This window comes from Botrytis byssoidea, assembly GCF_014898295.1.
Source record: "Botrytis byssoidea strain MUCL 94 chromosome Unknown BBYS_004, whole genome shotgun sequence".
Taxonomy (NCBI): domain Eukaryota; kingdom Fungi; phylum Ascomycota; class Leotiomycetes; order Helotiales; family Sclerotiniaceae; genus Botrytis; species Botrytis byssoidea.
The window spans coordinates 1411641-1438482 of record NW_024065845.1 but is presented as its reverse complement, the minus strand read 5'-3'; the positions used below and the strand labels follow the sequence as shown (position 1 = coordinate 1438482).

Here is a 26842-nt window from a genome sequence, read left to right as displayed (position 1 = left end):
CCATACAGTAAACATATGAAAGTCGTTGCTTTCAATTTGCATTCTGCTATAGGTAGTAGACTACTTGACCGTTACGCTGTCTTGAATCCGGTAAATTGTAAACTCAATCCAGAATATAAGATGGGAATTGGAGAACTGTTTTCTATGACGAAACAGATAGGAGGGAAAAGTACCAGTATAAAAATACATATTTTGGGTGCAGAGTTAGCTAGCTAGAACCAAAGGGGTGTTTCATTAACAAGATTTGTTCACGCCATTGTGCATGCGCATTCTTCTCACAGAGTATCAATCATAGCAAGAGGAATCTACTCACTAGTTTACCGATCTCACAAGTTCCTCCTTAATGCCAATATGTCACTCAACTTCACAACCCCTTTTCCACCCCACCCTGCAACACCACTCTCCACCTCTGGTCTAACCTGCACATACCATCCCCAAGCTCTCCTATCCAACTCCTCCTTTCCGATATGCTCCACCCAATTCTCAAACAACAGATCTAGTGCTCCCATCAGCAATCCTAGATTGTTTTCTTTTTCTTCAGCTAAAGTTTTCGCAGTTTTCTTCTTTTTGCCCTTTCCTCTCTCATCGTTCTCATCTGCGGGTGGCGAAGCAAAGGCATTCAGGATGTATTTTCTCGCTCCCTCCGGCCTATGAATAGGCATACTACCTCCACCTGACGAACTAATAGCTTCAATGTCTAATCCCCATAATTGTTCTCCTCCTCTGATGTTTCCCGCGACTCTTAAGCGTTGTGACAATGCATCATTAGAAACTTGTGACATGATCCGCCAGCGGTCAGGCCCTAACATAACACCTCCATACCATCTTGAGACAACAAGTAGAACCCCAACTATATTGTTATTTTGAAGCACTCCCAGGATATGTTTACCGCCACCTGATTCGCCATCGTCTTTACAATCTTCGATGATTCCATGTTCACCTTGAACACGGAAGGCTGTAATATTATGACTTGCATCCGAGATGGAGGTATCCTTAAGGAGGGTTTGAAGATGGGTGCGAGCTTGACTGGATGAAGATACAGATATCGAGCGAGCAATGAACGTTGAACCCTTAGATATTATGGGTGTGGAGACGGCCCATTCATCATTCAAGTCGTTTTTAACTGCAATACTGTCTTCTTCCTTCTTAACCTCACTCTCTCCTTTGATTTCCTCTGGCCCATCATAGCCTCCTCTCTTCAAGACGCCGATCTCCCTCCCCATGATCTTTACCTTAGGCCATCCCTTCCCTTCATCCTCATCCTTCCATTTCCCTTTCAGACCTAGGCTCTCTGCTTTACTCTTACTGTTCGCACTAACCAGCGCCTGCGCCAAACTCAATCTCCCACTTAACCCCTGTCCCGGCATCGTATACTTCAATAATTGCAATGTCCATGCCAATACTAGAGGTGCTCTATTTGTATAAATAGTAGTCTTCTCAATCCTCTCTTCATCTCTCACAATTTCTGGTAGCTCCAGACTCTTCTCTAACTCCTCTTCCGTTTGTTCGACTGGCAAAGAATATGCCGATTCGAATGTTTTGACGCGTTTTGACGCTCCTTTACTTGTGGCATCAGTCTCGCTCGCGGATCGTTTACCTGCAGTTTTACTAGCATTCTTACAAGCAGTAATTAGAGACTTCGTAGCTTTCTCATCAAGAGAAAGCGCGGACTGGAGAGTGTCAAGAGACGTGGATGCGACGACTGAGATGGAGGGGTTTATGGATGCGATTTGTAGGGCTTTAACCCGCTGCATTGCTGTAAGCATTGGGACTTTATTACGACCAGTTGTGAGCAGACGGAGAAGGTCTTGCATGTCAGCTTGGGAAGCCATTGTGCCTGGTAACGTTGCGTTTGTTCAAGTTTTATTGTAAGGCGCAGATGAAGATTTGTGAGCTTGATTGTTTGCGACAGCAATGAGGCTATTCAAGGCGGGGAATCATATCAAGTCGTGTATGTGTTCTAATAGTTCATCATTTTCAAAGGCCCAGTTTGTCAAGTTTTTTTTTAATTTTGTGAATTCTCGACGTAGCTCATGTAAGATCGTAATTGCAGTCAAATTCACAAGATTACCATCAGGAACTGAGCTCACCGGGGGTTTATCACAAGCTAAGCGCAGGGGTTACTTGGAGCCGACGTCATTATCTCACACAAGCGTTGTCTTGTAAACATCGCCCACCAACCTCACAGCGGAACGCGCATTCGCGTCAAGCTGCACTTCAAGACTTCCATGTTCTCATATTGGTTCTTATCACAAATAATGTAATGCAATATCAAGTTCACCCATAACCATGGTAATTATTCCCAATCTCATCACCGCGCACCAGTTTTCCTCCTACAAACTTATCCCATTCCCCATTTTCAGATTGCTAACCACACATCTGCAAATAGGATACCATAATTCGTAAGCCAATTGCGATCGCGACCTCGAAACTGGCGCGCAAAACATACCTCAATACTATATTATTTGTTTCGACATCACTTGTGTTGTTTGGGTTTGCTGTGGTAGCTTATGCGGGATTATATTGGAGCTGGGTGCCAGCACTTGGGGTGGAAAGGAGGGTTTGGTTACAATTCGCGTGCGTATATCATTCCATTTAAGAAGCCCTGTGGTCGGTACTGCTGTGGACGTAATAAATAAATGACTACGAGATATACTAACGCGGGAACAAATGCAGACCAGGCCAGCATCCACACGGCATTGTACCTCTAGACAACACCCTTGTAACACGTCAGGAATACGATATTCAACTCGAACTACACATGCCACGTTCTCCACTGAATCTGAGAGCCGGGAATTTTATGATACATGTGAACTTTCTAGGACCTAATTATAAAACCCCTAGCTTGATACCAGGCGTCGAACATCTACTACCTCTGTCAAGGATTACTAAGAATGAAGATGTACTTTTCTCTTCCCGGCGACCTACAATTTTGACATACGAAAGTGAGTTGGTATCTGGATTGGGCAAGCTGGTAAATGCACCACTGTATGTGCTCGGATGGAAAAGAGAAGACGAGAAGATTACTGTGGAAATGGCGGAAGGTGTTAGTTTTCCAAGAGGAAACAAGAACATACCAAGTGCAGTGGAAGTGGTCATTGAGAAAGATTCGGGCGAAGTACAAATATATGCATGCAGGATACTTGTGAGAGCGAAATTAAGTGGAATACGGTGGTGGATGTGGAATTGGAGGATTATCAGTGCGATCATCGGAGTGGGCGCATTTTGGGGGACGGAAATGCTAGGTTGTGTTTTTGGATGGGCAATCCTGAAGTTATGTTTTGGAGGGAGGGAGAAAGAAAGGGTTGGAAAGGGACAAGAGATTGCGAAAAATGAAGATGCAATCAAAGATGAGGCAACGGATGATGAGCCTGACCTTTCAGATACTCCGAGAACATTTCCAACTGTAAGGGGTCAAATGCCATTAATATATCCACCAATAGGCATCAAGAAAGAAGAGGATGAGGAAGATAAAATATTGGAAGAAGCAGTGATTCTGCCGCTTGGAGGGGATGCGGACGATGAAGACGAAGACGGGGAAGGGAGTTGGCAAGCTGGTAGGAGAAGTGATTCTGGCCTGGGCACAAGTTTTAGTGAAGGTGGTACTGGAGGCACGGCCCGACTCACTCGAAGGAGAAGTCGAGGTGGTCAGGCGAATGGATTGTAAGATTGCTCAAAGAGTCGGCGTAATGGGTTGAATAGATGAAATGGAGATACCCTTAATTGTACCATTTTAGTGATCATAGGCCGGTAGGGAAATTTGGAGTTTGGGACAGGTTCGAGAATTTGACCTACTTTTGACATTAATAGTCGGAAATATTGCATATGAATTTCAATTCTCGGCGTTCACAACCTTACTGCTTAACCAACTTGAGTCTCGCTGTTTTTACACTGTTTTCACCATCGAAGCAGGCAAGGCAGCAATTATTGAGTGCTAGCATCATGGCCCAGGTTGGGAACTCGAAATCAGACTCTTGTGATTTGTTCTCTATGGTAAAAATCCTTTTCTCTAAGCGAGGATGGAAGGTAGTAAAATCCGGTTATCATTGAACTCACTATTGTGATAATCGATATGTTAGATCTAATATCAAATCTAATTTGTAACAAATGCAGAAAGCTTTTCTATATAACAACGAATTCCATTTTACTCGGTACCCATGTCTGTAATCTTCTAAATTCTAGTAACTTTATATCTTTTACAGGCTACAACTCCATTTCATCTTCAAATCTCTCTAGCCAACAATTCTTCATACTTCTTTATGCTCTTTCCATGGCAACAATTCTTCCTGTAACCCACTCCTGTGTACCGCTGTAATCTAGCGATAGACCACAAGCGACCACAAGCGACCTCGAGGGGGCCGTAAGCGCTGGCGGCAACAATCTGTGATAACTGGTCTTAAAAAAGTCCCAAGGCTGTACTATATAGGTCTAGGCACCGGTGCGTATACCTCTAGAGGATTTAGTTTTGAAAATTCGTTCCCAGCACTGTCAGAATCAGTTGGAACATATGCCTGAACGATGTAGTTATTAAAACCCCTCCCGATGCAATTGAATATAGCTGTGTGCATAAATTATTATTCAAACTTTTTCAATCCATTGCATTAAGCAGCTTTGTTTTTGGGGAGTAAAACAATGTTTAACGACAACCCCTTTCGTCGTGAAGGCAAAGAGAACAGAAATCATCGAGATGATCGAGATGATAAAAAAAAGACATCGCGGGGAGGTTCAAGAGCTTCGTCTCGAGACAACTGCAAAAGTCCTCAATCTGACATAACGTCCAGATATCAAAACCGGCTGGGGTATCTTAAACCTATCCTCAGCCGTTTTACAGACATGCCCGGATTGGCGGAAGATGTTAGTATTATCATACCAAAATTACTAGATCATTTGAGAAGGTTACGCGAGAGCAATGCATCGCTGAATGGGGGCGCCAAGATAGGTGGATATATAGAAAAACTCGAGAAGCATCTCAAAAAATATCCCTACAGGAAGATTGTGGAACACGTCAAGAATACAGAAAAAGATCTCAAGGAAGAAAGACTGGTGCTGGAAGAAGGGGGTATAACGGCTTATGAAAAAGCATTTAAAGAAGCGAATGGGTGTTCACCTGAGATGTGGGAAACCACGAGAACAATGAAGAAAATCGAGAATGATTTAAAACTCACCGTCGACCAATATGGTAAAATTTTGCAAACGCATGATTGTCAGAAGAATTCGAATAAGACTGAAGTAGTGAATGAACTTATTTCAAAGTCTATGGAACTCAAAGCAACACATGAGAGAGCACGATCTATTCTTGCGAAAGATAATCCTCAAAAGCAGAGCAGCGAGCTGAGGAGTTATACGCCGGTTCCTCAACCAAATAATACCGGTAACTCTACGAGGCGTGCTCGTAAACCATTACCAGGGAGTAGTTAAGGCTGAGACTGTTCGTATGCTGTTGTTGCATGGTCAAGAGCCACCACAACGGCAAGATTAGTTATGTTCGTTCTGGGAGTTTGGGTGGAAGTTTCATTGGTTCACTGCCATTTGAGTTTGTCTATTTAGGGTCGTTTTAATGATGGAGCTATCCCAAAGTACTTGAGGATGGTAGCCCCCCTTCACCGTAATTACTGCACACTTCCCTAATATTCCATTTTTGAATGGATTTATTTGAGCTATTATTGCTCGACCAAACTTCTAATCTTACAGTGTTATGATACACACATAATAGAGTCTGAAAGGTAGTAATTGAATATGGTTGATCAATGTGACACTCGAATATTGACGGTTTCTTCAGATGGCAAACACATCCAAAACATATCATTGCAAACTGAAGATTGGGAGAAAAAGTCACCGTATTATTCGGTATGCTAAGCCTGTTATTCAATCCTAAGTAGACCAAGATGATCAGACTTGCCAAATCCTTTGTGAAGTCCTCCAATCTACATCTTGAGCAGTTTCGGGGTGGATCGCTTGTTGGAGATGAGGGAAATGGAGAAGTACATATTTTGACCTTCACTCCATATGACAGAGGGCCTTGGCAAAGAAAATATCTATCGCCTACACTTGTTGATGGCCTCGCACTTGAAAATATTGTGTTTAAGCCTTCGGCTTGTTGGACAACATAGCAGACCATTACTATGATGGCTAGAATCTAGACCCTATGGCGGTGTTAATTCCAAAGCAACATATGAGCGACATTCGGGTTTAGAATAGCAACGAAATTGAAATGCGAATATCAGCACAATCGAATGAAAACAGAATTGAATGACGATGTAATCGAAACACTATTCCCTTGAAGGTGTGAAATGAATCTCCTTAGCATTTTATTCAAGCAATTTGACAGACATCCATCCTGTAGCTCCACCCAAAAACGCCGACCCAATGCTGTAGTTTTACAGATGATGATAAGATACCTCCCCGCTATCCCCGAGTATTTCATTCGTTCCCTTTCAATTCGCCTCGAACCGATCTACAACCATCATCACCACCTTAGCTCGTTCTTATGTTTATTTGCATCGTCGCCACCCTCTTTTGCATCATCCTTCTTATCCACACCCTTCGTCTCTGGGCTTTCATCTGCAAATCCCAAGTTCTTGAGTTCGTCTTTCGCCATCAAATTTCTATAGCACATTCCAATCATTAGTCCTCAATATCTTAGACCCTCATCCATATCCCATTTTCCAACCCAGACTATGTATAAAAGCAAGTGACCCACCTATCCATCCGGCACGATAAATATGATTTTGCCAGATCTCTACATTCTGGATCATTCATGCCTCGAACCTTCTTCATACAATTGAGATAACTTTGCATTACTGATTTGCATTCGCCTGTAGTCGCATTGCCGTATTAGTATATAGTCCTGATATTCCATAGTTCAAAGGCATTTCGATTTGCGCACTCGTGAATCCGTATCCAAGTATAAAGAGTGATCCATACCATCATGATCCAATGGAAAACTTCCTCTTTCTGGTCTGTATTCCCAATCCAATTGTTAGTTCTCTCTTCGCCAGAATAATTCATAAACTATAAAATCATGAGAGTTAACATACGGCGAAGGTTTGTTATTGACCATGCGCCCACCCGGGCTTCCAAATGTACTCATGATTATTGATGCGTATTTTACTGTTGAAATGATTCGATGTTATCGATAATTTGGATGCACTTGATCGGAGAAGGATTTTCTATTGTTCCGATAATTCTACCCCGGATTCATGACGTAAGCTATTGGAGCTCTAATGAGGGGTCAACATCAATGACAACTACCTGATCATGAGTAAAAAACCGAGACATTTGTAGTGATAAATTCATATCAAAAAAATCTATTTCACCACTTACAAGTAGCTTATCTATTAATTGACCTCATATACTACCTCAAGTACTCAAAATGCCAATGCAGGTCCCCATTCAAATTACCCCTCTTCGAAGCTCTAAACCACCGTGCTAATATGTACCTCAGGAAATTGGAAGGGAGCTGCCAATGCGGCCTCGTAGAGTTTTCTCTTCAATCTCAGACTCCCGTTCCATACCAACTCTGCGCTTGTTCCATCTGTCGCAAATGTGGGGGTTATGGTGGATGCGTTAATCTAGGCGGTATAGCCTCTACCCTCGAGATTAACAAGGGCAAAGAACACATCAAGTACTTTCTTCTCCCCTTCCTTCCTTTCTCTTTGTTATTTATTCTCCTTTCTCTAACCTCCTTAGAAAATATACTGCAACCGCCGACCGTGGTAAACCCACCGCAAAAAAATGCACATCCGAACGCAATTTCTGTAGCGAATGTGCATCGATGCTCTGGCTCTGGGACAAAACATGGCCGGAGCTAATTCATCCTTTTGCAAGTGCAATTGATACGGAACTACCAATCGCAGAGGAAATGGTTTGTGTAAAGGGGGACAGTAAGCCGGAATATGTTAGGTGGCCGGAGGGAAAGAAGAAGGTTTATGAGGGGTATGGGGAATTTAGTATCGAGGAATGGCATAAGGAAAAGGGATTGTGGGTTGCGTGAGTGGAAGAAGGTTTGGGGGATTTTGGAGAGGTCTGGGGTATTGGAGAATTCGATATGTCATGAGGAGCGTGTTAAATCAAGTTTGCTTGGGATATTCCAGAATGCACGTTCATTTTGTGACAACTCGTGATGACTTCTCCTCCCAGCAACTTTGCTTCAACCTTTGAGTGAAGATACTGATTAGCGAAATAAAGGAGGGTGCCCATTGCGAAATGAAATTTTCGTAATTGGGAGAAGGCAGTACATCGAATAGACCTAGCGAGATATTTCAACGGTCGACGAAGCTCAATAGTTTGAGCTTTTTGATAAATACACTAAGATCTAACTATACCAATGTTAGGGCGGTAGCATTCGCGAGATTATATATTTGCGAAGGATTCATTGCACATCTGGATCTCTAGATCCTCGTTTCAATGAGGCAAATGAATACTTACATGAGGTCGAATTAAGGATAACTTTATTCATGACTATTTACCCAAATAAGTACTCGTTTGAATCAGAATACCAAACCTTACCACAATCACTAGAAATTCCCTCTTCCCGTCAACCACTTACAATCACCCACTCTCTCAAATCGTCAACAAATTCAATCTCTTCCCAACCATATACAAAACCCACAGCGCCTGCACGCTCTTCGACTGACCAGATGGATACCCCATCAAATTATCCGCCACAATCGCCAACACCCAATCCGAATACAGCGCACCGAAAACCAAGCAAATCGGCACGCAAGACACATATCCACTAAGCCCGATCAATGCACCTGTCCCAAACGGGTTTTTCTCTCTCCCCGAGAACCGGAGGCAGAAGATGAATACAGTCGCGATGGCGATTGCCAAGCCCACGCCCCCAAACACCGCAGTGATGGTGCTCATTTGAGGTGAGAAGTTAGATGAGGCAAGAGAGATGATACCGGCTGTGCCGGCGATGACGCCGGGGAGATAGAGGAGGAGCCACCAGAAAGAAGGGAAGATGGTGATGAAGCCCGAGGTAAGCGAGAGAGCTAATTTCATTGCCGCAATGGTTTCAAACTGCCTGGGAAATAGTGAGTTAGAATCTTCGCGAGAGGGGATGGAGTGTAGAGGGGATGTAGTATACCAGGCGTGGTTGCATGTAACCATGGTTTTGATGGCTGGTATAAGTGTAAAGAGAAGCTTTACAATCGCGATCGCTTTGTTCCATATGCTGTCTGGAGTGGACTCTATCCATGGTGTGGCGGGTCTCTTGTGGCAACACATCACAATAACAGTGTAATATGTAAGGATGTGGGAGAAGAAGCCCCATCCACCATATGGGAGGGAGTAACACGAGGCTTCAGCGCTGAAGGCGTTACTTTGAGTATTGTCTGCGAGAACTGATGGTATGTAGAGGAAATGGAGGAGATACATGTGTGAATATCGTGTAATGAAATTCATTCTGGCTAAGAGGAAGTTGGGTTTAGTTCACTTCGGGGCTTGAAATGAAATAAGAAACATGTATGCGTGTATACAGACTATGCTGTCCTCGCTCCCTCTCTCTATATATATTCAATGCTGTCAGATCCTACACCACACCCTTCAGATGCAAGTAAAACAATTGCTAGTAATACCCAGCCTCGTTGTATCATTATCTAGATTAAGCTAGCTCATCTCAAGTCGAATTTATTCATGGTCAACCAAAAGCCTAGAAAAGAAGCCTCACAGACGAAACATCTTGAGCCTCACGAAAATGCTGCATGACTCGAATCGATTTTCCTGATAAGATCAACCCCTCGAATCAAACAAGATGCTGCTAAGAATATTGGGGGCTCCAAGCACTCTAGACGTTTCGAAATTCACATGCGTTGCATTTCGATAGTTTGAAATAGGCTAATGCTGCTTACTGCAGGGTGAGTGGATAAGAATCTTGCGCCCAATGACCAAATCCAGCTAGCTTTGGAAAAATTGATTAGCAAGACAACTTTATGAGGCAGCCACTTGCTTCGGCTATGAAATCGTGATAGTCAGTCTCCTTTACGGTTTCGGGAGGCTGTGAATCATAAAAAGTGTAGCATTACTGCTTGGCAAGGCGGTACTTGGCCCCCACAATTTGAGGATGACGAGAGATTCTTAAAAGTCCAACGGAGGCTCGAGTGAATCTGCGTGCTTATTGGATGGATTATACGAAGTCAATCGACAAACGATTCGATCGTTATTCATTCGATCATTAACCCACAGCCTCAAATCGAGATGAATTATCAAGACAGCCAACTACCTAGGTATCAATCGATCTTCTTCAATTACCCGAAAGACTTAAAATGTAGCCTTTTTTCATTCGCTCAAACACATCGCAGTACTTTGGCCTGCTAAAACTTATTGTGATAAGACATAACAAACAATGTAAAAGTGAAGAGTGCGGCATGCAACAAAACTTTTGTTCACTATGTAGCTAACAGTGGAGCAAGATTTTCGAGAAAATTGACTAGATAAGATGAGATCACACAGAAAGTGACATGTGAATGAATGAAATGTAGCGATTGAAGATGAGATCAAAAGATGAGACGATATAAGCGCCAGCAACAGCAAGAAAATGGATTTTCCCTTCGTGAACACTTCAACATACGGACACTGCCCCTCACGTCCCAACCGCAAGATCCAAATCATCAACTTCCCCTCTCAAGAACAAACATGAAGCTATTCAGAAATGCAGACATGCAACAAAACCAAAAGCCGCAGGCGACGAGACACGATCCGACGAGTCTACCACGAAACATCCTCACCTTCCCTTGCACCACGAAACAAAGTGAATACACCGCAGCCACCAGCCATCACAGCCCTAAGCTTGGTCCAGGCAAGCGACCGACCAATCTCAAGCACTCCGCAAAACTCCAAATCTTTTGTTGCACATCTCAAAAAAGTGACAAGTTTCAGGACCCAAATAGGAAAGCGCGCTAAGAATGAGTTGCTATCATAGACTCTCAGGAATGTGCGATCGCGCGCAGAGGGGCCTGAGCTTTGCGATTGGAAGGTTATTGGTTCTTTGAAATTGTGAGGAATCTGGAGAAATCTTGTAGGGCTGAGGTATTGTGAGCTAGTGGTAGCTGCGGGAGCCCTACGGGAAGCTAGTGGATTGAGTGTGGAGGTTGAAACTGAGATTTGGACCAGTAGATGCGTGAGCGCATTGTGGTGGGAAGTTTAGATGTGCAACAAAAGGGATTTGAGTGCAGTTGGGTGAATTGTGAAGGGTGAGATAGGATGAGAAGTCTGGAATCGATGAGATGAGATGGCAATAATGTAGGAATGAAAGTGCAAGTACTCGCAGTACCATCCCTTACCAAGTCATACGTTATAATACAAAGGAGTACTATGATAGAATGTTAGGTGTATAAAGAAAAGTTCCCATAATTCACTTCACATAAAACACTCATCACGAACCAGGAAACCTACCAACAGAGGAACGATCGCAATATTACTAATAAAACACTGAGCTCAGGTTCAGATGCGCAATCCAAACTTCGGTCACTCACCGCAATCTCTTACACAAATTTTGGCCAACATATAGAATGATACATTGAACTAAAAACTTCAGACTTGCAACAAAGTCTTTTCAAGGCTCACTCATTCATTGTCCATCCGTACCGCCCCATTCCAGTTTGCTGTCCGAGCTCTGCAACTTCACTTCTTACATACGACGAGAGCTCTCAATGGCGAATTTCTCCATCCACCAAGGTCGTTTTAGTATCAAAACCTCAGCATTCTTCAGAAAAAAGTTCAGAGTACCTAAACAAAGACAAAAACAATCAAGATCACAAAAACGACAAGTCCCTTTTCTCTTCCGAATTCCTCGAAACTTTGAATGCGAGATCTCCAAACAGGCAGGATTTCAATTCCGTTGTCAAAATCAAAAGCTTATCTCAATTGCAAAAGTTAGAAAGGTCTCCAGATGTACAAGGAAACTCTTTGATATCGAAGAGGGCACGTGAATAACACGTGAGTATGATAACATGGGACGAGAGGAATATTTGATCATTAAAATTTTAGGTTAGAAGGCTATTCTCAACTGTGCTTCTTGATGACACTAATATAAAGAGAATCGAAAGATGCAGTGATTGTAGCATTGGGCTTTCTACGATGCTTTGATGCGCTAACTATCGTCGCATGACCTCATCTGGTTGCGAGACCAGAATTCTATTAGATATTGGGATGTTACGGACTGGTCCTGTCCTAGACAAACGAGCAAATAAACAGATGATAGTATCTTCGCCTTGAATTATGGTCCCCTGATCGAACTTTTTCGATGGCGATTCCAAGCTGGTCATTTCTCTTTCTCAAGATGTGAATCTTATGCCGGCATTCAGGAAAGGAGTATTACACTTCGACTGCGAAGACGGACACCCCCTTTTTTGGCAGCTCGGAGACTAATTCAAGGTGATGAATAGGTTGAATTTCCTGTCCATGATATCTCGGTGGTCATAAATATAACGAAATTGCTTGGATCCCTCTTTCGAAGCATTCTGCATGTATTATCTTCCCAAAGACAGACTGGCACGCAGTACATCATCCATCAGCCTTTCGACAACTACATTTCAGTCTAACTTGGACATGGAATATGTTCAGAAAGCTTTCAGAGGTACTTTTCTTGCGAGAGACTATCTTCATATCATTTTAAAGATGGATGGGTAGGAAATAGTTGCAAGATTCAACTGGTCTTGGGAGGAAAAGTTAAGACACATAACTTCGGCAGATGGTACCTAATCCTTCGTTTGGTAAGCCCCCATTTCGCAAAATATGAAATACTACAATCTGGAAACATTTTGGCATTTGATAATCATTAAGAATTTGTGTGTCATTTTGTACACGGATAGAGATTTTATTTGAGTGTTGAGTGTGGGGTGCTGTGATGTCTGCAGCAATGCACGATTTCTCTACAAGGGTTTCATGAAGGAATCTCCAGCTTCGTTAGCGACAGAAAGTACAAGCCTCAATGCCAGAACTCCGACACAGCCACTCGTGGGGATGCGTACTAAATGAAGTTGGCAGAGAAGAAGAAGAAAATGATTCGGGCAAGTTCCAGATCTAATCAAACAAGCATCATTTGACTAATGATCACTACATACTACACAGTAGACTATCACCAATACAGTTTGAATTTTGATCTCATGATTCGGGCCTTTCCGAGCCTTACCTTAAGGTTGATGGCTTTCTAGCTTCTAGCTTCTAAGCAAATTCCCCCAGAATCAAATAAAAGGGGGGCGGGCAAGACCGAGCCCAAATTCATTTCTATACCGTGCTTCAAATAGCATACACATACTGTCAGGCTAATAAGTCAACAAGGAGCTTCCGAGCATCAATACATACCTAGGTAGGTAGAGAGCATCAATACATTGTAGCAACAGTACATAAAGTGGAGTTACAAACCCGATATGACATCATATTTCTTGAAGATTCGAATTTTGGAAAAACTTCCATCGAACAGCTCATCAGCATTATGAAGGATATCCCGGAAAACCATTCATAGCCTTAGGAATTGAATTTTTTGGGAAGGTATGGCAAGGGATTCAACTTTTACTGCTAATTACTACCTAAGTCCACGGCTAACATACATTCTCGCCACACGAAGCAGATGTTTTATTTTGTTGGGAAAAGCAGAGGGTTTTATTGGATTATCGATCATTTGTTCTCGTGAAACAATTTTTACCGCAAAGCCAACACTAGATCTCAGCCCCTCCATCTCATCCCACGGGCGCAGTTGAGTTAACCCTGGCCGTATGTAAGAACACCAAATGGAAGACACACGCACGATACGGTACTTGCGGCTCAAGCATTTCCCACAAAAGATGGTCATCAGCTTCATACCTATCTTCGCTCTCGCCGAAGAGTATGGTGGCATGGTCTCGGAACAAGAACGATGGTACGAGGTACAAAGGAAAACAGATGAAATCCTGTTACTAACTGATTGGGCGCGCTGAGCCCGAAGATACCCAATGACGATAACGTTTACAAGTACCCCGCCAATATTACGCATGATAAGCTCGTCACCCTCACGTTCTCAAGTATATCCTCGAAAAAGGTTTCACACATACTTCCAACACACGGAAATTACTCCCAAGATAGGATTGTCGTGGAGTATTGGGACTCGATTGGGTTGCCTTATATATATTTTGATATAGATTCTAGATTCTAGAAGGTTGGAACAGATTAAGTGGTGGAGTGATCTTCCCATGAATTTGGACGTTTGTCAGATCTAAGATAACAGGCAAAGCATGTTTTTCTTTTCCGGTTGGTGATAGAGTGATATGATCCATATTATTGAATCCATCATCATCTTGCATCAAACTTGGAAAATCTTCAGCTCTCATTACTACAGGCAGCTAGCTAAGCCATTCAAGACCATTCAACACCAGGCCAACCCCCGGACGTCCCTTGAAAAAAGGTTCGTAAAGTACCTGGCTAGTTACTTAGTAGGGACTTGGTAGTGAGTACTAGGTAGGTATTACAAGTCAAATTATAACTAGGACAACTTAATATTCAGGAATTCAACCGCGCGCCAAATGAAAGAAGAGAGAATTCCCCCAAATTGTGGATAATTTATCAAATGTATACCTATCAGACATACGGATTCATATGGATTCATACCTGGGTGCTAGGTATCATATGGTTCATACCAAACTCGTAATCATACATATCATACATATCCGATAGAACCGCCCAAAACAAGAAGTTCATTGCCTTTCTATTTGATTCCCATTCTCCAGCCACCTCCTTCGTATGATATTCAAGCGCTGCCCGTGTTGTAACTTTTGGTCACTCTTCGTTTTTAGCATCTCTCTGGCCCTGTAAGTTGTAACTATCTACCAGTACCCAGTATTGAATATCTCACCGACATTCACTTCTTGATTCGGTTTTCCCCTCACTCGTCATATTACGACATTACCCTTACTTTTGGGGTATGACTGTTGTGATTTGATTTATTCCACCACAACTCTCACACCAAAACAATACACAAAATCAATTATTCACATCATCTATTGCGGACTCAAATAATTTACCAAGAGTCCAGAGTAGCAAACTCATTAGAGTCAACATCAAAAGGCCTAATTAATTATTAGTGCTGTCCCTCACAAATTTTCTCGCAAGTGAACAGCCAGCAAAGCACTTTCCTGTCGCAAATCGAGAATAACCCCGCCATCCATCATCAATCATGACTTCCTACGATTATGAGTATGAGACGGTCGAAGAACCACGTCGACACCACTCCCATCGTCATCGAAAACATGATCGCGAACCAAGATATGCTGACGAGCCACGTTACGTCGAAACTCAAGAAACGTATGTTCGCTCAGCCGCTCCTACCGTAACTCATGCTCCCGACGCTCCGATTAGAGAAAGAGAGAGAGAAGTTATTCAAACAAGAGAACTCATACGTCAACCTCGTCGTGAAGATAGCGATTTGTCAATCGAAGAGGTGAGAAGAGATTTTCCCCCACCAGCAGGTGGTGCCTATGTAGACCAACGAACGACCGCCCGTGAGTCTAGGTACGGCGCGCCAGCCCGCCGATCTCGTTCCGTAGGGCGTGATGGTCGCTACGGAGAATACCTTGACGATAGCAGAGGCGATCCACGACGCTCTTTCCAAGATCTCGATCGACGAAGTGATTATTACGAAGATACCAAAGTCGAACATAAACGATCGCTTTCACGAAATCAAAAAATTGTAGCCGCCGTTGGAGGAGCTGCTTTAGCGGTTGGTGCAAAGGAATTATGGGATCGAAGATCTGCCGAGGGTAGACCAGTCGAGCGAAACCCAATAGCGTCTGCTATGGTCGGAGCTGCCGGTGCTTTTGCCGCGTACGAAGGAACAGAACTTTACGACAAACATGGAAATAAAGAAAAGAAAGTTAAGAAATACGCTGCTCACAGAGGCCGAAATGGTGAAGTTCAAGAATCCTATTACTCCGAAGAGGAGGAGATCAAACCTGAGAAGAAGAAGGGTCGCCGCAAGTCAATTGTTGAGGGCGCTATGGCTCTCGCAGGGTTAGGAGCTGCCGCAAAGGGCGCCGAACACCATCGAGGCCGCAGAGGTAGCGGAGACAGCTATTATGAGGAATCGAGCTCCAAGAGAAGCAGATCAAAGTCCAGATCAGGTGAGGGCACTGCCAAGTATCAACAAGCTGCCAAAGCTGCCCTTTTAGCGGGTGCTGCCGAAGCATTCCGAGTCCGAAATGAGCCTGGAGCCTGGGGTGGTGAGAAAGGAAAGCGTATCCTTACTGCAGCCATCGGAGCCGGTGGTATTGATGCGGCTATCGACAGAGATGCTGACAAGAAGAGCAAGCGTCATATCCTTGAGGCAGTTGTTGGAGGTCTCGTTGGAAATCGTGCCATTAACGGATCACGAAAGGATGTCGAAGAAGATCCTGTTACTGGACGCTCTCGATCTAGATCTCGAGCACGTTCTTCATCCCGAGGTGGAGGAGGAGGTGGTGGAACCGGTCTCGCTGCTCTCGCAACTGCAGGTCTTGGAGCTATCGCTGGCAAGAAATTACTTGACCGTTCCAGATCTAGATCCAGGGCTCGTTCCCAATCTCGATCTAGAGCCCGTTCTCAATCTCGTGGACGCAGAGATGATTACAGCCGCAGTCCATCCCCAGATCGTAGCAAGCGTAGCAGAAGCAAGAGTGTCAGCTCAATGGCAAGAAAGGGTTTGGCTGCTCTTGGTATTGGAGCTGGAGCTGGAGCTGTTGCTAATGAAGTCGGTCGTAGCCGCGATCGTAGCCGTAGCCGCAATCGTGATAATTACGATGACTATGATTCTTACGAAGAGCGTCCAAGACGCTCTAAGAACTCAAGAGGTGATGTGTATGGCAACCCACGTCACGCCGACTCTCGTGGAAGTATAGACAGTCGTGGAGGTGGTAGAGCGAGGGATGGACAGAGAAGCAAGAAGGCTTCTGACGGAAAGAATGGATATGACAGCGACGATTCATTGATTTCGTCGTCAGAGGATGAGAGGAGGGTCAAAAAGATGAAAGGTAAGCAACTTATTACAGCCGGTTTGGCAACTGTTGCCACGATTCATGCAGCACATAATGTCTACGCAAGTATGGAGGCACGTGATGCGCGACACAAGGCTGTTAAGGAAGGAGAGATCACCCCAGAGGAGGCAAGGAAGCTTAAAGCAAAGGCCGCATTACAAGATGCAGCATCTGTTGGTATTGCAGCACTCGGTATCAAAGGAGCCATTTCGGAAATCAAGGAAGCAAACGAGATACGACACAAATGTAAAGAATTTCGAGAGAAAAAGGGCGAACGTCATAAGAAACGTCTCGAGAGACAAAAGAGACATTTGGAGAATGGTGACAGAAGACAAAGAGAAGATTCTCGCGACACATATTCTCCGTCTTATGACAGTCGTTACGATGATCGATATGATGATCGTCGCTACAATCCGGGTCCTCGTTACTATGATGGAAATCCATACTCTACGGGTTTACCAGCTCCTCCTGTTGGATATGAAAGATAATCCAACCATCTCATATACCGACACACACACACACACACACACACCAATTACGCTCTTTTTTCTGGCTTCCGCCCAACACAATGCCTTTGTTCAAGCTTTGCCTAAAACCATTTCATGAAAAAACCGAAACAGCAAACGATATTACAGAAAGGAGTTGTGATGATTGGTTTTGCCTTTGGGGTCTTTCTTCGGCGCAAGGATGATATTATGAATTCACGACACATCACAGAGTTTCTCCATGCCTTGACGAATTTCATTATCTCTCTCACATGTTTTACATAACACCCAGACGTTGTTTTTTTTTTTTTTTTTTTTTTGAATTTTATATTTTCCTTTGTCATTTCGTTACTTTATTATTTCTTCATTTTACATGATCAAAGATAGATGAAGAAATTTTATAACGATCCTACATACCCATACAAGTCCCAGTCTACATTTTATATTGTTACCAAATTTATCTACATAAGAACCATAACTGATTGGTATATTTTCTCCATATTAGCTCGCTCCCATCGCCATTAAGAAGGATAGCTTAACAGCTTATGTCCGGCGCAATGCATAGTGTAATCAAGTACAGCGTACAGCGTACATACCTACCCGCATTCGGCCAACGGAAACACGAACGCTTGTAGTAACGCGCGGGTATTCGAAGTGGAACGAAGGATTGATTGAATGGATGACGGATCGGGAGGGTACCTTAGTGTGGAATGACGCATTTGGATATGATGGACGATTTATTACGAAACTGGGAATGATGGAATGAGATGTTGGAGGGGATTTTATTTTTTATGGATGAATGCGTTGTGGCAAGATTTTCTATTGATGATTTGATGATTTGGATCTACCTACCTAGCTTTAGTTGGGAGATTTTTTTGATATTTTGTTTTCACCCTTTGAGGTCGATTTCGTTGGGTTGATTTGGCTTGGTTTGGTTTGGTTATGAATTTTATTTATTTATTGAGTTATTTATTTGAGCAGTTTGAGCAGTTTGTGAGTTTGTGAGTTTTTGAGTTTGCAGAGAATACGGTGGATTGGGAATAGTGATGATGTGATGATGTATGTATGTATTGTGTGTGAGTGATGATCCTATGGTTGGTTGTGGATTGGAAGATGGATACGGGAGGATGATGATGAGATTGTGCGTTTGTGCGTTTGTAATTTTGTGTTACCTCTGGATTCTGGATTCTGGAGCGGTGTGAGTGGGGGGTTTGATTTAGTTGGTTAGTTAGTTAGTTAGTGGGGGTTTTGAGTTGAAGATGGGAATTTTTTTCGAGGTGGGATGTTGGATGGATGGATGGATGGATGTTGGTTGTTGGTTGTGAGGGGGTTTGGTTTGGTTCTGTTTTTGTGTGGTGCTGTGGTGCCGTGGGTTGATTGTGTGGAATGATTTTATGCTTTGATTGGTTTTTGTTTCTTTCTTTGCTTTGGTTTTTGGGGAGGGGAGGGGAGGGGAGGGAGCATTTATTGGGTGGATGGATGAGTTGAGTTGAGTTGAGATGCTAATGCGGATGCTGATACGGATGTGGATGGGAATGAATGAATGAATGAACGAAGGAACGAATAGAACGAATTGATTATACCGTATGCAAATTCGCGAGACTTTTCATGATATTGTGAAAGTGAATGTGAGTATCTATAAATGTGGAAATTGTTTATTCTTAAAAGTAGATGTACAGTGGTTATATGGATAAGTTATGTAAAACGCTAATTGATTTATATTTAGCTAGGATATTGAAATATATAGATTCAATTGATTTATTCTATTTGTTTTGATATTGCTTTTAAAAATCTGTTTTGAATTAATTCTAGAAAGTATTTTTAGGAATTATTATAAAAAATATTGTTTTTAATATTTTTTTATAATAAATATATTGAAAAAGAATAATATTCGAATTAATTAAAATAAAAGAAATCAATTTATTATTATTTAATTTATTATTAATATTTTTAAATATTAGATTTATATTATTATTTATTATATTATTATCATTTTGTATATCTAAATATTAAAAAATAATTAGAAATTAATAAATCAAAATATATATTTTATATTATATTAATATAAAATTTGAAGAGATTCGATTTTTCTTTTTTAAAAAAAGAATAAATCTAATATATAAACAGATTTATTATATTATTAAAATATAAATAATTTCTTAGAAATATTTTAATTAATTCTTTATTTTGATTATTAATCAAATCAATTAATTTATTCAATTTATAAGCAAATCAAAAACAAATAGATATATACTATATTGAAAAATTGTTTTTATATTATTTTGAAAAGGAATAAAGGAATTTGTTATTCGATTTGTTTTATATAAAATAGAATATAAATATTATATTGCTTTTTAAAAACCTTTTGTATCAAAAAATAATCAACAAATTCGATTACAATTTATATTAGATTATATTTATTGGATTAAAAAATAATGAAATATTATTTTATAATTAAATAAAATATAAATAATTATAGAATTATATAGAAAGATGTATATTATATATCAAAAGAATAAAGCTTTTGATTTTATATATATATTAGAAAGAAAATATAAAAAAACTGAATAAATATTTTGGGATTGTTTTTTAAATAAATCAAATAAAGAATTAAATATATTTTGAGAAAAGGATTGAGGTTTTATTAATATTAAATCTTATCAAATATATATAATATCTATTATATATAATTAAATAAGATTAAACCCAGATTATATATTCATATAAAATAATATATTAGATTATTCTGTAAAAACTATTATTCAAGCTTTTTTTAAAAAAAAGATTGAAAAATAAATTAGTTTCCCTTTTCTTTTAATTTCAATTTTATTAAGAATATATAAAATTGAATAAAAGAATAGATATAGAATTATTATTTTATTAATAAAATAAATTACAATATATTTAGAAAGATTATAAAAAAGATTTAGGAAATAATATCAGAAAATTATTTGATAAAATTGTTTAGAATTATAAAAAAATATTACAAAATAATAATTATAGTAAATGAAATACACACAAGATTTTAATATAATTTAATATATTCAGATATTTCTTTATAATATTTTGATATACTAGAGTTTGTTATATTAATTTTTAAAGAATATAATATTTTGATTGATTAAAGCCTTTATATATAGGGAAAAGCACAATCGCTTTTTGGTATGTTTTACAATACTTACCCTTACAACCATCGTAGATTTGGATACCGGGTACTGGGTACTGGGGAATGGCTATGGATACACGAGATGGTTATAACTTATCAGGGAGATGGAGGGGTGGGTGTATTAGATAGTTGGGAGAGATTATAAGTAAGGGAAAGATAAGATAAAATGATGGAATGATGAAGTGGGAGTGTTTACGAATGATACTGAAGATAGAATAGGATAGGATAGGATAGGATAGGATAGGATATTAGATGTATCCAGTTAATAGGAAGAGGTACTTGGTATGTGTGAATGTACATAATTACTTAAGGACTTGAGGACTTGAGTGTGCAGAAGAGTGTTGAATTCTTATCACCGAAACTGCTATTGAATGCATGTTGGTACAAAGTGTTTCCGCTCTCCTCTTTAAATTCCGCTTCTTATAAGTTCCGATATCCCGATACCATAAGTTCCGATTGATTTGTGCCCAACCTTCCTACCAAACCCTTCCGTTCCATATTGTCCCTTTTGCACACATCACCTGATCTTTGCACTAATTTTCCGTGAAAATTCTGTCGCGCACAGACCATTACCCATCCCTATATAATCATCTCTTCCCTCCCAACTTTTTTTTCTTCTTCATCGACAATACTGTGAGTACATCCTACCCCCATTATTTCCCCTTTTCTCAATCACCTCAAACATATACTAATAATCCCGTCTCAATAGTCAAAGAATCATTTCTTTAGTAAACGTCCTTCTTCTGTGTTCTCTACAAGAGCCACAGACTCCAACCGAGACGATGAGTCGAGCCTCGAAACCCTAGAGTGAAACCGTTTTTGCTTTCGCACTTTCCGCAAGGAAGGCGATCGGGTCTGGAAACAGATCTGATTGTATAGAAAGTGGTGATGATCTCGTCCCTTTACTGGTTGTCTTAGGACGCTGGTTCTGGGTGGGTTTTGATGGTTGTCTGATCGGTTTTTATACTTTTTTTTTCATTGCTATCTTGGATTTGTTCTGGGATGTAAAGAAGAAATTCTTGTGGTCGTGGGGTGGGAATTGGAAATGATGGATGTAATTGCATGTGTGTATGGGTTTCCTATATATCGATATTCGAGTGCGTATGTGAAGAAGGAGTTGTAATTATTATGCAAATAAATCTGATTGCACTATCCTTTGATACATGGTGGTTTTAAGATCAAGCATTTAATTCTCTCACCTTTCTATGGCGACTTTGACTTTAAATTTCGGTGCTTGAACCTAGAACAAAAATTCTGCCGAAAACTTTTCTTCAGCGCTCCTTCGGTCGGTCCGTTGTTAATCTGAGCTAGTGTCGGTCCCGAAAATGTACCGATTCACAGCATCATCTGGACCATGAGGTGTGTATACTCTTCGGAACCTCTGCTTTCAATTCCTGATATACATTTATTCACTCACTAATCTCATCTTGTATTCATCAGTCGATATGCGTTTGTTCCAATCTTTGACTCGGATGGAAACGATGTTGAGGTTTTTGATTTGATGGTAGATGGCAACTGTCAAATCGCGTGCGAGAGCTTGGGGTTGGTCTGCGTTGTGATTCGGTTGTGTTAAGATGGATTTTAAGGAGGTGAGAAGGAGGATTGGGGATTGGAATTTTCAAATTTTCTTAGGGTGTTTCTTGGCTGATGTCGTTGTGTTGTTAGAAATGTTAGTTTGACTTTTGCGGTTGTCGTTTGTTTCCTCTTTTTCTGTGCGCGTGTTAGGATGAGGTGAGTGTTGCTTGGGGTCATGCTTGGGGTCAGATGATTGATGTAGAGTTGTTGTTGTTGTTGTTGTTGTTGTTGTTGTTGTTGTTGTTGTTGTTGTTGTTGTTGTTGTTGTTGTTTGTTTTTGGTACATGGTATTTGTTGGGTGGGCTATGTCGCGGTTCTAATGGTCGATGGTTTGATGGGGTGAGGGGATGGAGTTGGGTGGGTTGTGAAAGGGGGGTTGGTCTTGGGGATTGGGGGAGGGGGAGGGAGTCTATGTAGGTGGTGATGGAGTGTGTGCCATGAGGTCGAGATCGAAGACATAACACGGTGAACCAGGGATGGGTATGGTTTGCATTAAGGATGGGAAAGAAGCGAAGACGTGGTTGAGGGAGGTAGGGAACTGAGGCGGACATAGTGGAATCAGTGCGTGTTTTGAAACCTGGATTGCTATATAATAGATTTCCAAGGTTCTTGATGAGTGTTGCGGTGACTATGCGGAAATTTGGCTCAGAAATCTCGCTGCGCGAGCTGAGCTCGGGTTTGGAATGAGATAGCCATTGTATTGTTTGGAGTTATTGGGCTCAGGGCGTCAATCTAGGGGTTGTGTATAGAAAACGTTCTTGTAGAGGATCATAGGAACGCGATGTGTTATGTCTATAGATTCAGTTCATTTGGTTATCCAGATTCATTACTCGCCAGATATCTCTGCTTTTCTTTCACTCGCCTTCTTCTTGTGTATGGGAGTATAGATCTCGAGTGTGACATTTGGGAGTGTGGAATACAATTGAAAGTTGCAGATGGTTGAAGTTCTTTTCTTTCCTGGGAATCGTTGGCGATGTTTTGAATTTGCGAGGTTCTGTGGAGGCTTCTTTCGGGAGAAGGGATATCTTGTGTGGTCTTTTACTGATGCTATGTATGGGTTGATAATCGTGGATTTCTCTACCGATGTATCTCGTTTGAGATGAGATTCTGTTGGAAAAGGAAAGGGGTGATGTGGGAGGGGGGACCGAGTAGAGGGCAGTAGTAGTCATCTGGTCGATTGGTGGAGGTGGGTGAAGATGAAGGTTTGGGCGTGGTAGTTAGGTTCATGGAACTTGGTGGTGAAATGGTGGTGTATCTTGTGTTCTTCACTCCTTGACAGTAAACTAAGTATAAGTTGCGATTGTAATGGTTGAAGTATAATCATGATGCCGACTTGACTGAGTTATCTCTCTCCGGTGGATATCAACGTTATGGGCAACCAAGTATTTCAGTCCACGAATGAGAGTAGAAGTCCCAGATCTGTTGATGTATTTTTCATTTGAAATTATGAAGCTGGTTTGCATCACTGCATTGATAGCGGGTTCTAGTAAGATAGACAGGTTCATGTATCAAGAACATCAAGGGTAAATTAAAGTCAGACGACGGAAGCTTATGGAACCTTATGCTGTTCAGACCTGTAGACTGGATCGTTACTCTTCCTTTGGAAAAGAAGTAGCACTCTTATCTTGTAGATATTTCATCATTTGTTTCGATTATCATTGCTTCTGCAAGCTGTATGTCAACGTCATTGGAGAAATTGTAAGTGATGGTTGTTATTGACAGTGGTTCTCGAACGACTAAGCAAGTTCCTTTCAAAATTGGCTGGACTACAAAAGTCAGGCTACTGTGAGAACCTGTGAGAACTTGTAAACAACAGCAGTAACTTCAACTTCCAACTCTTTTTTTCTCTCCAACAATAACAATCTAGAATCTGTAAGTATTTTTTAAAAGGTTTCAGAACTCATATTAGGAGTAACAATTAGTTACTAACAGCATATATCAGAAGCTCGGGCCAGCACTCTACTCTGCACGGGCCTCTTTGATCAATATGCCTCCCAAGCCAAAACAAAGCTCTCGAAAGCAAGCCACAACCTCCAAGAATCAACCTTCAAAACCTCCATACAATCTTGAAGGGAGAATTTTCAGTATGGACAAATCTGAACCTTTCATCGATTCCGGCTTAATTGCCGTTGCTCTTGTTATCAAATCACAAACAGGACCACATTTTGTTTTTCACTATCCACCTCGACCATCATTTGCTCCACCACCACGCAATTATAGATATGGCACGGAAACTGATCAGAGCGAGCTTGAAGAGCGAACAGGGAGCGATGAGGATGATAGCGACGACTTCTCCGATCTCGAAGACCCAATTGCTTCAAAGATTGGAAAATTGAACTTGAATGGAAAAAAGGGGAATGGTGGAAATGGCAGTAGATCGCGTCACGTGGAAATTGAAAACGACGATCACCTTGAAGGCAGAGATGGCGAACAGATTGTTCCTTGGGAACAATTCGGCGAATTTCCTACCGTCGATCTTGCGAGTATCTTAACCCCACCACGCGCATACCATAAAAAGAAGTTTGAGCTGTCAATTGACAATCTCTACTTTGTTTCCTATCCCTTGCACATCCGCGAGGATGGATTTTGGAAGAAGCCGAGAAAGTCGAAGAAGGGCAAAGAGGTAGCCAAGGATGAAGATGAAGCAGAAGAAGGTCAGGCGGCTAGCGGCAGTCAAGCAAAAAAGGGCAGTAGTTCGGATGACGGTGATGATCATGGAGAAATGACAATGTTTAACGTGGTTTTCGTCATCAGTTTACCTAGGCACGAACAAGATGAGAGAATCGAGGAGCTGTATGAGCATGTTATTAAGACTTTCAATAAGGCCCTCAACCATGCCCAAGCTCAGAGCAATTATGTTTGGAAAGAATCTGAGACTATTCTAGGCATGAAGGAGAGAGCCCGCGAAGATAGTAAGTTCTTCTTGTACATGAATTTACTTCACAATCTAACTTGTTGATAGAGCGCCCAATGAGTCAATTATGGAGCCAAATCCTGATCAAATCCACATTGGCAGATGCAATGCGCGACGTTTACGATGCCGTTGTTAACAATACCATCACCACCGTTTGTCTCGATACCAAACCTCCCATTGATTTGTCTCTTCACATCCCAATTCCGACATTTTTAATGAGCTTTCCAAATCCCAACGAGCGTGCAAAACCCGGCGTATTACTTTCTAGTGCCAACCCTCTTGTCGATGAGGAAGGTAATCCAGACCCTACGCAACTTGATAAGCATTTTGCACTTCTACTTCTTGAGGATGAGGTTGACGTTATCGCGGAGATATCATCTGAAGATACAGAGCTTTCCGCTCCTTTGATTCAGGTTATCAAATGGGCCAAACCTACTTTATCTTTTCAACAAGTCGCTCAAGCAAACAATGTTGGTCTCGATGAAGTTCTTACTCTCTCACAACATTTGATCTATTGGCGCAAAGCAATTGCTATTCCACCTATTCATGCCCGCGACATGTTTATCGTTTCTCCAAACTGCGATATGCACAAATTAATTTCAGCAAGCCAGCAGTGGAAAAAAGCATTTCCTTTTGCTCCATCTTTACAAAGTTTTCTCGGCCAAATATCCTATGCTCCTCGCCCCTACAAGTCCTTCGTTCCCTCCAAGAGTCATCGTGAAAAATATATGGAAATGCTTGCATGGCTCATTCGTGGGGGCTGGGTTACTCATCTGCGAACCTTTTGTTGGATCTGGGTCTGGCCTGAGATCATTTACGAGGTCGAATATCACTTGAAGGCAGAAGCTATCGAGAGAACAAAGAATCCACCTGTTCATACCGCGCCCGGATCCCCAGAAGGCAACTCTTCTGAAGAAGCTACAGATGCTGAGAAGGCGACAGCTCTCGACCCAACAGCTCCTCTCACTACTGAGCAAGCAGCCGAAGCTGCACGCCTTGAAAGACTCGCCGCTAAGACAGTCGCAGAAGCTAAGGCCGCGGAAGACGAATTCGCGAAAATGCCCGTCCCAGAAGCCACTGAACATCCTTCTTTGAACAACGCAGAGCACTTGAAATACATATCCTCCTATGCCATTGTTGACCCTCACAAGGCTAGCCATGTAGAGACAATGTACATTGCAGCTATTGGTAAGCGTTGGACTGACCCCAAGGCAAAAGCATTGTGGCCAAAGTTTGTGAAGTACTTCAATGGAACGACTGCTTTGGAAGATATTTGGGCTAAGGAGGGAATGAAGCGCAAGGAGACGTGGAACGTTTTGATGGCTTATCAGGAGCAGATTCTAGTTATGAAGCATTGGTAGATGTTGATGATTGGTCTTTTACTTTTTCTACTGCATCATCCCCACTACAAAAATGATCTCCTGAGGAAATGAAGGGGTGGTTGCTATTATGATGGTGATTTACGGCAATACTAAGGATGATACGGCGTTATGAAGTTCCAGGAATGGATAGGTTAGGTTGATACCATGGCTTTAGTGGATAATTTCGTGATTTGATAGCCTTCCATATGAAGGCTATGCCTGAGAATTAATCAAGTCAATTACTTTGTCCCAGTATCTCATGATATGGAAACGGGTGATCTATGCATTGCTGATTCAAATGACTACCTATACATACACAATAAGGCTAAATGGAAGAATACATTGTTCACGAAGAAGTA

At 41.6% G+C, this 26842-nt stretch overlaps 8 protein-coding genes across 8 annotated transcripts; 5 read left to right on the top strand and 3 right to left on the bottom strand.

Moving 5' to 3' along the window:
* Positions 1-326: 326 nt before the first annotated feature.
* EAE97_002522 (uncharacterized protein) lies at positions 327-1832 on the bottom strand (the record flags this gene model as incomplete). The annotated part of the gene is made up of 1 exon (XM_038873033.1): positions 327-1832. The coding sequence occupies one exon, from the start codon at positions 1830-1832 to the stop codon at positions 327-329; it is 1506 nt and encodes a 501-aa protein (XP_038736239.1).
* Positions 1833-2095: 263 nt separating this feature from the next.
* EAE97_002521 (uncharacterized protein) lies at positions 2096-3832 on the top strand. The gene is made up of 3 exons (XM_038873032.1): positions 2096-2292; positions 2390-2577; positions 2677-3832. Exons 1-3 carry the CDS (start codon positions 2290-2292, stop codon positions 3665-3667), a joined length of 1182 nt encoding a protein of 393 aa, XP_038736238.1. The 5' UTR covers positions 2096-2289; the 3' UTR covers positions 3668-3832.
* An 800-nt stretch (positions 3833-4632) lies between these two features.
* EAE97_002520 (uncharacterized protein) lies at positions 4633-5418 on the top strand (the record flags this gene model as incomplete). Its single annotated transcript, XM_038873031.1, has 1 exon — positions 4633-5418. The coding sequence occupies one exon, from the start codon at positions 4633-4635 to the stop codon at positions 5416-5418; it is 786 nt and encodes a 261-aa protein (XP_038736237.1).
* Positions 5419-6212: 794 nt separating this feature from the next.
* Positions 6213-7090, bottom strand: EAE97_002519 (uncharacterized protein; the record flags this gene model as incomplete). The annotated part of the gene is made up of 4 exons (XM_038873030.1): positions 6213-6605; positions 6701-6815; positions 6925-6959; positions 7038-7090. The coding sequence occupies 4 exons, from the start codon at positions 7088-7090 to the stop codon at positions 6467-6469; spliced, it is 342 nt and encodes a 113-aa protein (XP_038736236.1). The 3' UTR covers positions 6213-6466.
* Positions 7091-7372: 282 nt separating this feature from the next.
* EAE97_002518 (uncharacterized protein) lies at positions 7373-7993 on the top strand (the record flags this gene model as incomplete). The annotated part of the gene is made up of 3 exons (XM_038873029.1): positions 7373-7380; positions 7445-7624; positions 7690-7993. The coding sequence occupies 3 exons, from the start codon at positions 7373-7375 to the stop codon at positions 7991-7993; spliced, it is 492 nt and encodes a 163-aa protein (XP_038736235.1).
* Positions 7994-8457: 464 nt separating this feature from the next.
* Positions 8458-9491, bottom strand: EAE97_002517 (uncharacterized protein). The gene is made up of 2 exons (XM_038873028.1): positions 9092-9491; positions 8458-9028 (listed from the first exon to the last, which is right to left on the bottom strand). Exons 1-2 carry the CDS (start codon positions 9406-9408, stop codon positions 8563-8565), a joined length of 783 nt encoding a protein of 260 aa, XP_038736234.1. The 5' UTR covers positions 9409-9491; the 3' UTR covers positions 8458-8562.
* A 5660-nt stretch (positions 9492-15151) lies between these two features.
* Positions 15152-17470, top strand: EAE97_002516 (uncharacterized protein; the record flags this gene model as incomplete). Its single annotated transcript, XM_038873027.1, has 1 exon — positions 15152-17470. One exon carries the CDS (start codon positions 15152-15154, stop codon positions 17468-17470), a length of 2319 nt encoding a protein of 772 aa, XP_038736233.1.
* Positions 17471-24195: 6725 nt separating this feature from the next.
* On the top strand, positions 24196-26483 carry EAE97_002515 (uncharacterized protein; the record flags this gene model as incomplete). The annotated part of the gene is made up of 2 exons (XM_038873026.1): positions 24196-25120; positions 25171-26483. The coding sequence occupies 2 exons, from the start codon at positions 24196-24198 to the stop codon at positions 26481-26483; spliced, it is 2238 nt and encodes a 745-aa protein (XP_038736232.1).
* Positions 26484-26842: the final 359 nt, after the last annotated feature.